This window comes from Maniola jurtina, chromosome 15 (genome assembly GCF_905333055.1).
Source record: "Maniola jurtina chromosome 15, ilManJurt1.1, whole genome shotgun sequence".
In the NCBI taxonomy this organism is placed as follows: Eukaryota; Metazoa; Arthropoda; class Insecta; order Lepidoptera; family Nymphalidae; genus Maniola; species Maniola jurtina.
Genome location: NC_060043.1, coordinates 10,671,630 through 10,685,362, shown reverse-complemented (window position 1 = coordinate 10,685,362; position 13,733 = coordinate 10,671,630). Strand labels below are relative to the sequence as shown.

Sequence of the window (13,733 nt, the reverse complement as noted above, 5' to 3'; positions counted from 1 at the left end):
GAAAGTGCACGTGTCTGTCTGTTAGCTTGCTTGTCTGCTTGCGCCAGGCAAATCGCGTCGCTTCTGCGTTTCTCCAAGAAGGTTTCTGCGTTCGTTTATCTTTTAAGCGAACTAAGGAAAACTAAAAAAAGCCTAACATAGATAGATAATTGTACCTCGAATGCATGTCTGTGTGGAGTCATTTTATTAAATCCTCCATAACAATAAGCCTCAATAGCTCAACGGTTGAGGAGCGGACTGAATTCCGAAAGGTCAGCGATTCAAAGCCCACTCGTTGCACTATTGTCGTACCCACTCCTGGCACAAGCTTTACGCTTAATTGTGGAGTGGAAAGGGGAGTATTATTTATGATTAGCATGGCTAAAAAAATTCATTCAAGATATCAATAGAAGACAAAAATGTAAACCACATTGAAACAACGCTTTTAGGTCCATTTATTTTTGTGTACTTATCTATACCATAATTTTATTATTATTATGTTTAATCCTGAATTCGGAGCTGCTGCTGAATGCACGCGAAAATCGAATTCACTTCAAGCAAAGCTCGTAACATCCGGTCCGCAGGCGTGAAATATTTTTCGCTATTTTGTAAATAATTAAGTTCAAAACCAAAAAGCGTCGCTCGCATTCGGCGTCCATATTGAATGGAATACAATTGATACCGGTTAATTATAATCGCTTAATGATTTCCTTCATATTTTATTGTACTTATGTTTATTACCTATGCCAAACCTATACCAATAGTACCTACGCAGGTAGTTTTAAGTCTTCCTAAGGCAATGGAAATTTGTATAAAAGTCTGTAATTTTCAAAGTTACATCAAAAAAGTAGGTAGGTACCTATTTAGGTAACCTATCTGTTTAGAATAAAAAATAGTACCTATTTCACGTTTTTGAAAGTTCTACTCTCAAGGGGGTTAAATAGGGGATGGAAGTCCGTCATTTTCCAAAAAAATTGGTATTTGAGGTTTAGGTTACAAATGAAGAAGTAAGTACCGTGTTTCAGGATTTTCGGAAATCCTATCCTTATACCGATTTTTTAAATTACAGCCAAGCAAAGCCGGGTTAGGTCAGCTGAGATATTCGCCCATTAGGTACCTAATCAGCACGATTTTTGGTGGCGCGCTCTTGGAAAGGCCTATGTCCAGCAGTGGACGCTTACAGGCTGATGGATTGGATTGGAAGTACCTAATAACGTAATTAGTAGACAACCTCCCTGGTGCAGTGGTAAGCGTTGTGGTCTTATTAGTGGGAGGTCCCGGGTTTGATTCCCAGTAGGGGATTGGAATTTTGTAATTTCTAAATTTCTGGTCTGGTGGGAGGCTTCAGCCGTGGCTAGTTACCACCCTACCGGCAAAGCCGTGCCGCCAAGCCATTAAGCGTTCCAGTACGATGCCGGAAACTAAAGGTGTTTAATAAAAACTGCCATGCTCTTTCCAGGTTAGCCCGATTCCATCTTAGACCGCATCATCACTTACCACCAGGTGAGATTGAAGTCAAGGGCTAACTTTTATCTGAATAAAAAAAAGGTAAATGTCTAGCTATATGGAAACATTTGAACAACAGTAAACTATCCGAACCAATTGAATTGTTATACCTAAGTAAATGGCGTTGACGGAGCTTTTTTAAGCTTTATTTCGCATTGGAAGTAAATCGTAGGGAGCATTGCATTAGAGTTCCATTAGGCATTGATAAATTCCTTAATCTGTTGTGCCATCAATGTCCACCATTGTGATCATACAAGTTAAAGTTTGTAATAAGAAAAAGCTCAATACCCCTCCTTCACACAGTTGACAGCGCAGCTTACTCTAGGTAAAGTGAAGAGTGTGGCTGTGCTGGGTGGTTGGTGATGAGGTTTCATTACCCATCCAGTCACTGGCTGCCCCACCGGTCTCTTGCCTATCTAGTTTGGTGACGGGCGAGGGAGATGATGAGGATGGGGAACGTGGATAGGGAATTGCCCTCCCCACCAACCCTAGACCTCGAGAGAACTACAAGAATCATCAAAATCAGTTTATAATTTTATTATTGGCGGAGTGTTCGCGTAACAAACATACAAAAAAAAATTGACAGTCGAATTGAGAACCTCCCCCTTTTTAGAAGTCGTTTAAAAACACTTGTAACTTAAAATAATTAATTAAATTTAATTAAGCCTCAATAGCTCAACGGTTGAGAAGCGGACTGAATTCCGAAAGGTCGGCGGTTCAAACCCCACCCGTTGCACTATTGTCGTACCCACTCCTGGCACAAGCTTTACGCTTAGTTGGAGGGGAAAGGGGAGTATTAATCATGATTAGCATGGCTAATATTCTTTTAAAAAAAAAATTAAGTACGTTCTATTTGTATTAGCTACTTATTAGGTAATTTGCGACTCTAGTAATTCATTATTCGATAGATACATTTAACTTCTATCGATCATCAATATAAACGAATCCCCAGACATGAGACAATGCTTCATAAATAATAGAATAGACAAAAAACCAATCGTGACTTATTCATACGCCGCAAACAAGCCATGTCTGTCAAGCAAATCTGTCACTTATTGGAGTTGAGACAACCGCTTTCGCCGCATTAACATTTTATTAACATTTCCCGTGTGTCATTAGGGTTCAAATTTGAATATCTTTTGGATCGGAAATGCACAAATTAAGCGGGTGATCCGAGGATGTTTGCACGTTGGATTAGTGATAGATGGGACAACTTTTAAGTAAAGAAAATTGCCTTATTGGCTTCTTTTCACTATAGAACCTATATCTGTCACTCATAATAAATTTATTTAAATTTAGGATATTAATGACGTTAATGCTGTTTGCTTACCTATAATTTTCTTTATTTTCAGGGAGCCACTATTGGACCCAAGCGGTTTGATGAGACCGTGGATTCAATCTCTACAAGAGCCTTATGTCCAACTTTGGATATCTACAACCGGACAGGCGTTATGACGTTATTATATTGAACACCACAATTTTAAAACACTATGTTTTAAAGTTGTGGTAAATAAAAAATAGTGTTTGTGTTTTGATATAACTACCTAACCTACTTACTTATAAATAACAAATAAATAAATCAATGAGCTATGGACATCGCTTGTGTAAAATTTCAAAAATCCTTTCTTAGTGGAGGTTCACAAAATAACATGCAAAATCTCCAGTTTTTAAGCCCAGCGGCTTCTTTTCTTTCTTTCTTCCTTCCCAGAGAGGGCTGGTTTCTGCACTTAAACGTCTTCACTCCAGCCATCCAAGCTCGCTCCAGAAGCCGAGTAGACCGCACAGGTTGCCGAGGGCTTCATGCAGTGAGGTTGGGGATCTCAAATGGCGGTCGCGGTGTTCTGCCACGTCCATGAAAAGCCCAGCAGCTTAAGCTCTACCACAGAATATATAATAGTACAGTCAGCAACTAAGCTCTATTTCCACACGCTAGTATAAGCGACTAAGGGCGGGTGCAAAGGTAGCTTTATTACTGACTGCACCTTGATATATCACTCAGTTTCTCTTTTAATGTTTGAAGAATATTAAAGACTAGCTGACGCCCGCGACTTCGTCCGCGTGGATTTAGGTTTTTCGAAATCCCGTGGGAACTCTTTGGTTTTCCGGGATAAAAAGTAGCCTATGTGCTAATCCAGGATATTATCTATCTCCATTCCGAATTTCAGCCAAATCCGTCCAGTAGTTTTTGCGTGAAGGAGTAACAAACATACACACACACACACACACACACACACACATACAAACTTTCGCCTTTATAATATTAAGTGTGATTGCCGCTCTACGTAGTGAATATCTCGTGCGTGATCTGTAGCAGCGCTGTAATGAGCTGAATCGTACGTAATGACGAGGACAGAACAAAACAACACTCTTGCTTACCTCAGTTCAGCTCAGTTGGGGAACCGACGTGGCTGCGCTGGTGTGGAGTGAGCTTTACAAAAATGCAACTCAATACTGCTTTGCATACTTTATATCCATACTTTATCTTATCTTTTTCATCCCGGAAAATCAAAAAACTTCCACAAAATGTAAAACCTAAATCCACGCGGATGAAGTCGTGGGCAAGGAAATTTAGAATAGAGATCTAAGGTATTTTGTATCTTAGGGGCTGATATTTTTACATGATACTTTTAATCCAGTCAAAAAGTTCCCACGACATACGTAGGTATAAATGCGTAAGTGTGTCTTTCTGTCTGGCCGTCTATTATTACCGCTTAGCGTTGAACCGATCTTGACGAAAGGTTCAGACATAGCTTGCATCGGACTCGGAGGCAGACATAACATAGGTACCTAATATCTACTATTTTTTATTTTGGAAAAGTGTTTTTAAAAACTTAAATCTAAGCGGATGAACCCGCGAAATGAAGTTGTGATAAGCTCTTTCTTCGTCAAAAATGTTAAATTTTCAAGCGGAATTTGCCTGTGTAAAGCCGTGTCCATATTAGGCGAGCCACCAATGCTACTTAATAATAAGGAACGGTAGGTCGCACACAGTGGCGGACACGGCGAGCGACATTTGTAATGATACTAAATAGTTGCGCGCGGTAGGTGCACCGGCTTCACTGAATGCGTTCACAACTGCGGGACGGCGCTATGCCGCTCTTGCTATTTATTTTATTCAGATACAAGTTAGCCCTTGACTGCAATCTCATCTGGTGGTAAGTGATGATGCAGTCTAAGATGGAAGGGGGCTAACCCTGGAAGGGGTATGGCAGTTTTTGGCCATACTCCTTTGATTTTTGCACGCCATCGTACCGGAATGGTAAATCGCTTGGCGGCACGACTTTGCCAGTAGGTTGGTAACTAGCCATGGCCGAAGCCTCTAACCAGACGAAATTTAATTTTAAGTTTTGACTGTTTAGTGCCTTGTTGATCTGGATTTGCTTATATGGCTGCGGACCATAAGGGCCATCCTTGACGCACACACTTGTACTCTAAAAGTATATCTCTGGCAAAGTTGACTAGTCATGGTGAAAACAGCTCCCTTGGTATAATTTACAAGAGACATTAGCCGCTGCGCCGTAGCCGCTCTTTCCCCAAAGAAGGAGGCATCGACTAGTGTACCAACTAAGAAGAGTTCAAAAGCACTATTTTTACTCTTATGCCAGACGCGAAGGGGTGGTGGTGATATTTTGCCAGAACATCAGGGGTACAGAAGGCGCTCTAATGCCAGATAAAAAAGGGGCAGCCAAGGTGCTTTTTCATGGATGCCCGAAGACACTCGCCAGAAATGCAGTTTGACCCAAAAATACTAGAAAAATGGAGTATCACGCATAACACCGTCCAGTCAATAAGTCAGAAGCACCTATCTGCGTAATGTCTCGGCGGCATTTACATATTTTAATGAGCAGCACAGCCTATCAGCTAGCGTGCACAGCCTAGATCATAGCTCCCGGCAAACAGAACATGGCCAGTTTGTTCCTCCTAAGCCATTTGTCGATTATCGGGAGCTAAATGTAAAGTTGTCGTTAAATAAATTGATGGACAGCTGGTAATGGTTGCAGGTAGGTATCGTACGTATCCAAGCTTAGTTACAAACAATAGGGATGATGACTACTAGTCAAATCAGCGACTTTTTATCAAAGCGAGTAGTATTAAGGGAGCTTGCATGAAATACACAGATGTGACGTCATACGCAATTGACGTAATTTGACGCACTTTTTTAGTTATATCGATAATTTAAAATGGTTAGTAAACTTAAAACCAACAGTGGACGGGATTTTACGAATTTCGGGAGACCCTCTATTTAATAATTACCTACCTACTACGAAATCATCCCCATTTGCTGACCTTTTTTTCGTTCTACAAGTAAACAATACCTATTTCAGCGGAACTAACGTTTATACGTCACTTCCGCTGAAAAATGGCCGTCAAACAGATCAAAATTAGGTGCCTATAGTCGCGACAGGTTGAGATGGCAATCGAGGTATGAGACGGGCATCGACCCGCACGTCACCCGCACCGGGTTACTGTTATATTGTTGTACTGTTATACCTGGTACCTAACACCTATGGGAATGTCTAATATAATAGTTTAGGTGGGTATAGGAAATCTAATAGGCACGATCTTAAAACACCAAAGATACCTAAGTACTAATAACATGTAACTGGTAGATAAGCGTAGGCACCTACACATATGGCATTCATTAGCAAAGCCGCCTAATAACTTCTCCCCGGTCAGTGGGGGGTGCGAGGGGGGTGACAAACAGCACCCTGTAATGTGCTACTGTTGAATTGCAAAAATCTCATTATGCTCTAACTGTCGTTATAGGAGTAATTAACTACCCTGGACAGGGAAAACTGAAGAGTCGCGTCGTTTTGTTCATCATCATGATTTACCCATCGCCGGCTCACTAGTCTCGCATCAGAATGAGAAGAGATAAGATAAGATAATTTATTTGCCAGAAAGTTGGTACAAGAAAGATGGAAATCTATACTAATCTATACTAATAAATAAAATTGGAGTGTCTGTCTGTAATTTCGAAATAACTACCTCATATTAAGCTCATATGGTTATTTGAACGATACCAACACTGAATCACACGTTTTTAAAATTTTTGTCTGTCTGTCTGTCTGTCTGTCTGTCTGTCTGTCTGTCTGTTTGAAAAGGCTAATCTTGGGAACGGCTGAACCGATTTTGACGGGATTTTCACAGACAAGTAGAGAATTGACCAGGGAGTAACATAGGCTACTTTTTTAACCGACTTTCAAAAAGGGAGTTGTGTTTTTCTAACTATGTACACCGAAATCTCCGAGATTTCTGAACCGATTTGCGTCATTTCTTTTTTAATCGATAGAGGAACTTTGCGACATTGTTTCATAAAAAATTTGGAGTCCAACTCCTCAATTCTGATGCTGCAGGGGATCTGACCAATCCACGCGGGCGAAGCTGCGGGCATCAGCTATCTATACTAATAAATAAAATTGGAGTGTCTGTCTGTAATTTCGAAATAACTACCTCATATTAAGCTCATATGGTTATTTGAACGATACCAACACTGAATCACACGTTTTTAAAATTTTTGTCTGTCTGTCTGTCTGTCTGTCTGTCTGTCTGTCTGTTTGAAAAGGCTAATCTTGGGAACGGCTGAACCGATTTTGACGGGATTTTCACAGACAAGTAGAGAATTGACCAGGGAGTAACATAGGCTACTTTTTTAACCGACTTTCAAAAAGGGAGTTGTGTTTTTCTAACTATGTACACCGAAATCTCCGAGATTTCTGAACCGATTTGCGTCATTTCTTTTTTAATCGATAGAGGAACTTTGCGACATTGTTTCATAAAAAATTTGGAGTCCAACTCCTCAATTCTGATGCTGCAGGGGATCTGACCAATCCACGCGGGCGAAGCTGCGGGCATCAGCTAGTTTATAATAAAATAAATAAATTATTAGAGGCCATCGAGAGTTTGACTATAGCCTACCACGCTGGTCAAGTGCGGATTGGCAGACGTTGGCCCAACAGTTTTACAAGGGAAATAATAGTTTTTTTTTTTTTTAATTTACAGACTAGCGCATGGCTGCAATCAGACTTGGCACCTGTTAGCAAGTGATGATGGAGCATAAGATGGAGCGTGCTTGCATAGAAGTAGCCTATTCACTCTTGACTTGAAGATACCCATGTTAAAAGTGGAAGGGAAAACTGATGCCAGAAGGGTGTTCCATATCCTAGCAGTTCGGATTAGAAACGAGGAAGCAAATCGCTTCGTACGTGTTCGAGGAATTTCATATAATAGTGATTATTTTGTTTGGTGCCCAAGATTGCAAACAAACCTAGATACCTACTACCATACCATAGCAAACAAGTAGATAGTTATTTTAATTTTTTTGAGCTACCTATCACTGACGCCTAACGTGGGGTCAATGTGTTCGAATGTAATTAATTCTTCAAACCATAGATTTATCATTATTAATCTGTTTCAAAATTCAAACACAATAAATAATTACAGTACTAAATTAACTATCAATAATAATGATTGATCTAACTGAAAAATTATTTTAGTAAGAAGCAGCTCCATAGTGTTTCATAGAAGCTTGCATACTAAGCGAGTGTTTTGACGTTTGATAAAAAGGTAGTGACTATTTGTCAAACACCGGATTCTGTACTAAATAAAATGATCAATCAAGATTTTAGTGTGTAGAAGCTCCACGGTCGGCCATGTGCGCGTGTAATTGTGTTTCGTATAACGAGTTTTTTGGCGGCACGCGCACCTACGTCCCGCGGACCGCGGCTCACTTGTGTTATCTGTGCTCAGGGTCCCGTATAGACTATGCGCTATGTATTATCTGTACACTGAAAACACTTTTTTTATCTTTTTTCAGTCTGGCTTTTGTATTATGCTTTAACTTTTTTTAAACTATAACTTTGAACGGTCGTAGTTCTATTTACTACTCAAGTACATATTATATAGTTCCGATATTCGTACTAATATTTTAAATGCGAAAGTGTGTCTGTCTGCTAGCTTTTCACGGCCCAACAGTTTAACCGATTTTGATGAAATTCGGTACGGAGTTAGCATACATCTCGGGGAAGGACATAGTCTAGGTACCTTTTATCCCGGAAAATCAAAATGAATTTTGGTACAGAGATAGCTTGCATCCCGTAAATTGGCATAGGCAACTTTTTATCCCGGAAAATCAATGAGTTCCCACGGGCTTTTTCAAAAATCTAAATCCACAAGAACGAAGTATATAATATATTGTTTTTATAATGGAATAACTTCACTGGTGGCCGTATAATTTTAAATCAAACAATCGTTTTTGGTTTGGTCACTTTCTTATTTATTTTAGACCTAGTTATCACAAGTTCATTCAAGTTAGGTTTCTTCAGTCATTTGCTTATTAATTTCGATGCAATCGTCCGAATCGTCGGACGAAATAAAATTAACAGGTTTCTTTTTCGCTGTAACTTCAAGTTTTCCTGCGGCTTTGGCTGGAGCGTCAGATTTCCCACCGACTGTCTTACGTCGTTTTGCATCCTTGGAAGCTGGAGGGTTGCTCTTACAAAGCTTGTTCAAATGAGCTTTCTGAAAAAGAAAATAGGGCAATTTTAAAGAAGATTGTTTTGTTGGGTAGATTTTTTTCGTATAAAATGTAGGCTATATCTCACCCGGACCATAATAACAAATCAATTGACACCTCATTCATGAAAACCGGCTCAGTAGTTTAGGCGCTACGGTGGAACACACAAATACAAACCTACATACATACATATATACACAGACTGCTAAAATCATAACCTGTCCGTAGTCGGGTACCTACACCTTTATCTTACCGAACGTGTTAACAGGGCCTCTCTCCGTCACTTACTCCATACAATCGTAGTTCCAATTTCATTTGAATATTAAGCAACCAAAGTCCTTGAAATTTTGCAGACATATTCTAGAATCTAATATCTGTATACCTGTGGTGTTTTAGATTTTTCTAAAAATATGTAATAGGGGCTCAAAGATTTGTATGTACATAAATTTTTAAGACCGTGTAACTTTGAAACCGAATATTTTAACAGAAATCTGGAAAACCACAGGCATAGATATTATTATTATTAGTTTCTAGAATATGTCTGCAAAATTTCATGGACTTTGGTTGCTTAATATTCAAATAAAATTGGAACTACGTTTGAATGGAGCGAGTGACGGAGATACCCCTCTCAGTCTACACAGACAAAGTCACTGATAAATTCTGGTTATAATATCACATTTCAATAAACAGTGTACAGGGGTGATTAGTTTGAAACGGAGTGTCGGGACTGTATATCAATTAGGCATATCATTTCAACTTGAAAATAGCAATTGCATAAATAACAACCACCGTATAACTGTTAGTTAGGGATGCAGGATCGGATTTAAATTAAAATTGCCATTTAAACAGATGGAATCCAATTCATTATTGCGCGATGAAAACTGACAAAATCATGAGCGAAAATTATTACGCCTGTAGGCTTAGTGCAAGTTTGCATATTTCGACAACGTTGGCAGATATCGAGCATGGAAAAATTGTAATGTAAAAAGTAAATGGTATCAGGTGGTCAGGAGTATCATAGGCCTAGCCAGGCCCGAAGTCTTCCACGAGAAATTACTTATTATCCTAATAGTAATAAGTATAGGACCTATTGAGTAGGTAGATATTTAGTTTTTAACCCCAGACCCAAAAAGAGGGGTGCCATAAGTTTGACGTGTGTATTTGTGTATCTGTCTGTGGCATCGTAGTTCCTAAACTAATGAACCGATTTTAATTTAGTTATTTTTTGTTTGAAAGGTGGCTTGATCGAGAGTGTTCTTAGCTATAATCCAAGAAAATCGGTTCAGCCGTTTGAAAGTTATCAGCTCTTTTCTAGTTACTGTAACCTTCATTTGTCGGGGGTGTTATAAATTTTTAATTTACACTTGTACAAAATACATACCAATGACGGATTTCTGTGTACCAACAGTTTGACATCTTCTGAATTTATTGTTGTACGTTTCGCGTGCCTGTAAAATTATCTATTTTGAGCATAGAGATATAATAACGTTCATGATTTTGAGTTGTCATAAAAATATAGGTAACAGATTATCGCCACAAAAGTTGAAAAGTTGAAAATTTATTAAAGACTACAAATCAAGTAATAATCTGTGTCTAGTTTTTCATATTTCCGTAAAAATGTGTGGTTTGAAAGTTACAAATGCTCAAGGCTTTCTATGTAAATCTTTTAGCTCGTTTAACTTTGAAACTACTGGAATGAATGGTTGTAATACTCTTTGAATTTGATTGATTAAAGAATCAAACTTCGTTTGTATGGAGCGCGATCTGAAGTGATCGAAGGAGACTATTCAACCTTGATACCATCTGAAAAAGTCCTGAGTACTCTCGAGCCGCATCTAAAGAAATTTTACTTCAAAAATAGTTTGAATATAACGGTAAAGTTACTTGGCAAAAGCTTCCAAATCTGATCCGTAAACGGTAAGTTTCTTGTAAACAAGTTCTGCTACAATTGCCATAGCCTGAGTTGTTATTTCAAAGCCGCGGTAGTGGCAAGACTCCTTGCAAATTGAGTTCACATCCTTGTGCAATGCAATCCGAACTTTCTGCAATGAAAAAGTACGATTAGCACCATCTAGCGATAAACTTTAGAACTTCTTTACAAATAAGAACTGCGTTAGTGTTCAGCGCCATCTTTTGACAAGTTGAGGCACTCCGATAGAAAAGAATTTTTAAAACTGGAACCACTGGAACAAGTAATTTATTTTTATAACACTAAAAAATACTAATTAATACCTCATTCGTAGTCAAATTTTCAAATGCAGTCATTTTCTTGCAGTTAAAATAATTGAATAAACATTCAATGTACAAAACCAAAACATAACCTTCACATTATAAAGCATTAAAAAAATAAGAAGGTAACGTGTCGTTATACTTCGAAATTGTTTTGAAAGTTAGGTATTAAACTAAGATGGTTTTATGCCGTAGTACTTAGATGATTTTATTTCTTTCAGGCACAATAAAATAGCCATCAAACCTGGAAAGAAAACGTAAACAAAACAAATGTCTTCTTCTAAGTTCTTGTCAAAAATCAACGACAATGTCATTCATTGTCAATGTCATTTGTCAGCTTAAAATGGTACACAACGTTCAGTAACAATAATGTATACAAAAATCCTTACAAAAATATGCCAACATCAAGTGATTTGTTAGTTTGCTCGCAAACGCCTGGTATCAAACTCGGTAAACTTAAGTATACATCGATGTAAGTAACTATCAACTGCAGAGTACTAACAAAAATGTTTGATATAAATTTTACCGATTTTATTCTATCTAACAAAATTAAGTACCTATAACATATAGGGTAGGTATGTAATGAAGAAAATAAAGCAGGCACTACAGTTCAAATTAAAAAAAAAAAAGTAGATCATGCTCTTCTTTATTGAAACAAGCGAAAATTGTACGTCTATGATTGAAACGCGTAAGAGAAATGAATAACGATAGAAATATACCTAAAGGCTAAGCGTATACGGAGACGCAGGTGACACAGGTAGATACGGTCGGCCTCAGAATTCATGTAGCGATTCCGCGAAACTATTGTATCAATAACCTGTCGCAGTTATGATTTTTTTCTATTAAGACGCCATACATGCTTAACGCATGTGCATTACCGTGCCAATTGAATTTATGATCATTAAGGTGCTAAACGACTTACGGCCTTTGGCTGTACATACCTGCGTCGCGCATTCCCTGTGCTGTGCTGCTAAGTCGAAGAAGAAGAATTTCATAAATTGAAACAACCTTGTCTATTATAAATAATTTTTTAATTTATTATTGTTCTTACAGTTAACAAAATGCACTTTTACAATCATTGTTAACAAGCTTTTTAAAGTCTTTGTTTACTATATTAAGTCGATTTTTACATAAGGATAAAATATTACATAAGAATGTCATGCGCAATCCTCAGATGTGGTACCCTTCATATTAAATGTAATGCATGGTACACGACAGTCAGAGATGGCAATTGGGGTATGAGGCGGGGGGACGCCCCGCACAACCGCACGTCAACTGCGCTATCCCGCACTGGGTTAGCACGAGGACTGTGCGGGTGCCATCAGGTGACCAGGTGTTTGTTTTATATAAAAGAGAAGGGAATTCAATGTTCTAAACCGAAAGGAAGTCATGTTCTACTCATTATTATAAAGGTCCAAACGCATTTGTGCTACCGCGTCGTTCAAGTGCATTTTGCTACATACAAACTCATAGGTACTTTAATAAACTATACTTGGTGCGCCAGATTACGCGTAGTTAACAACCAAGTCGCTCAAGTGCTCAAGTCAATAAAAAAACTATATAAAAACTCATACAAACTATAATTGCCGCATCGCGCAGCGCAGCTCAAGTGCGCTGGGACCTTTAATATTTTTACTATGTGAGCAAATCTTTATAAAAAAAAATCTGGTCCATTACACTATTGTCGAGTGATATTGACACTTTTTTGGGTTAAAATGAGATTTTATATTTCGCCAACTTTAATAAAAACTCGAAGAAATTCGAACATCTCAGCAAAATGGACCAAACTTGTTTAAAATTTATTATAACTACCAGCAGCGCCCCAAGCGGAAAAATCGTAAAACAAAAAAAAGGGGCACTGAAAAAACGACTTTAAAATGATAACTTTTAGATCCATTTTACTTTGACTTTATAGTGTTTCAATATATTATATTTTATTAATGTTGGCGGGTTGTTCATCTTACTGAACCTTTGATTGATTGTATTTTCACGATTTAAGTGGTTAGTGATTTCTTGAGCACATTCGAATGAACTTAAAAATGTCGAACTATGTATCCATGTGAAGACCTGGCATAATAATTTCAAATGAGGCCATGTCCGCACTGACTGGATGGTATAGTTTGCCCTTGATAAAACTATACTTATACTCTAAAATACAGTATAAACTCAAACTCAAAGACATTATTCAAAGGTAAGTACCACTGTACATACACTTTTTGATGGTCAATTGTTAAGATAGGTTGTATTGGGTAGGTTGAATTGGTAAGAATATAATGATGTAATGGTCATAATAGGGGTGATGACTACTAGTCAAATCAGTGACTTTTTATCAAAAACGTCAAACACTCGCTTAATAAGAGAGCTTGTATTGTATGGATTCATATCCATAGAAATATGACGTACTCTTTGAGTTAAATCGATCATTTAAAATGCTTAGCCAACATAAACTAACAGCGGACATGGATTTTACGAATTTTGGAAGACCATATTTAATAATTCCTTA

At 38.1% G+C, this 13,733-nt stretch overlaps 1 protein-coding gene across 1 annotated transcript; it reads right to left on the bottom strand.

Annotated features, from left to right (window-relative positions):
* Positions 1 to 8,743: 8,743 nt before the first annotated feature.
* Positions 8,744 to 11,500, bottom strand: LOC123872311 (centromere protein S-like). The gene is made up of 4 exons (XM_045916522.1): positions 11,234 to 11,500; positions 10,886 to 11,043; positions 10,383 to 10,449; positions 8,744 to 9,006 (listed from the first exon to the last, which is right to left on the bottom strand). Exons 1-4 carry the CDS (start codon positions 11,264 to 11,266, stop codon positions 8,797 to 8,799), a joined length of 468 nt encoding a protein of 155 aa, XP_045772478.1. The 5' UTR covers positions 11,267 to 11,500; the 3' UTR covers positions 8,744 to 8,796.
* Positions 11,501 to 13,733: the final 2,233 nt, after the last annotated feature.

Excerpts from the sequence above, each read along its gene's own strand:
- LOC123872311 (XM_045916522.1), bottom strand. The coding sequence starts at position 11,266 with ATGACTGCATTTGAAAATTTGACTACGAATGAG. Across the intron at positions 11,044-11,233 it reads AAAATTTGACTACGAATGAG|AAAGTTCGGATTGCATTGCA; the intron begins GTATTAATTAGT and ends TTTTCATTGCAG. Across the intron at positions 9,007-10,382 it reads TACACAGAAATCCGTCATTG|AAAGCTCATTTGAACAAGCT; the intron begins GTATGTATTTTG and ends TTTCTTTTTCAG.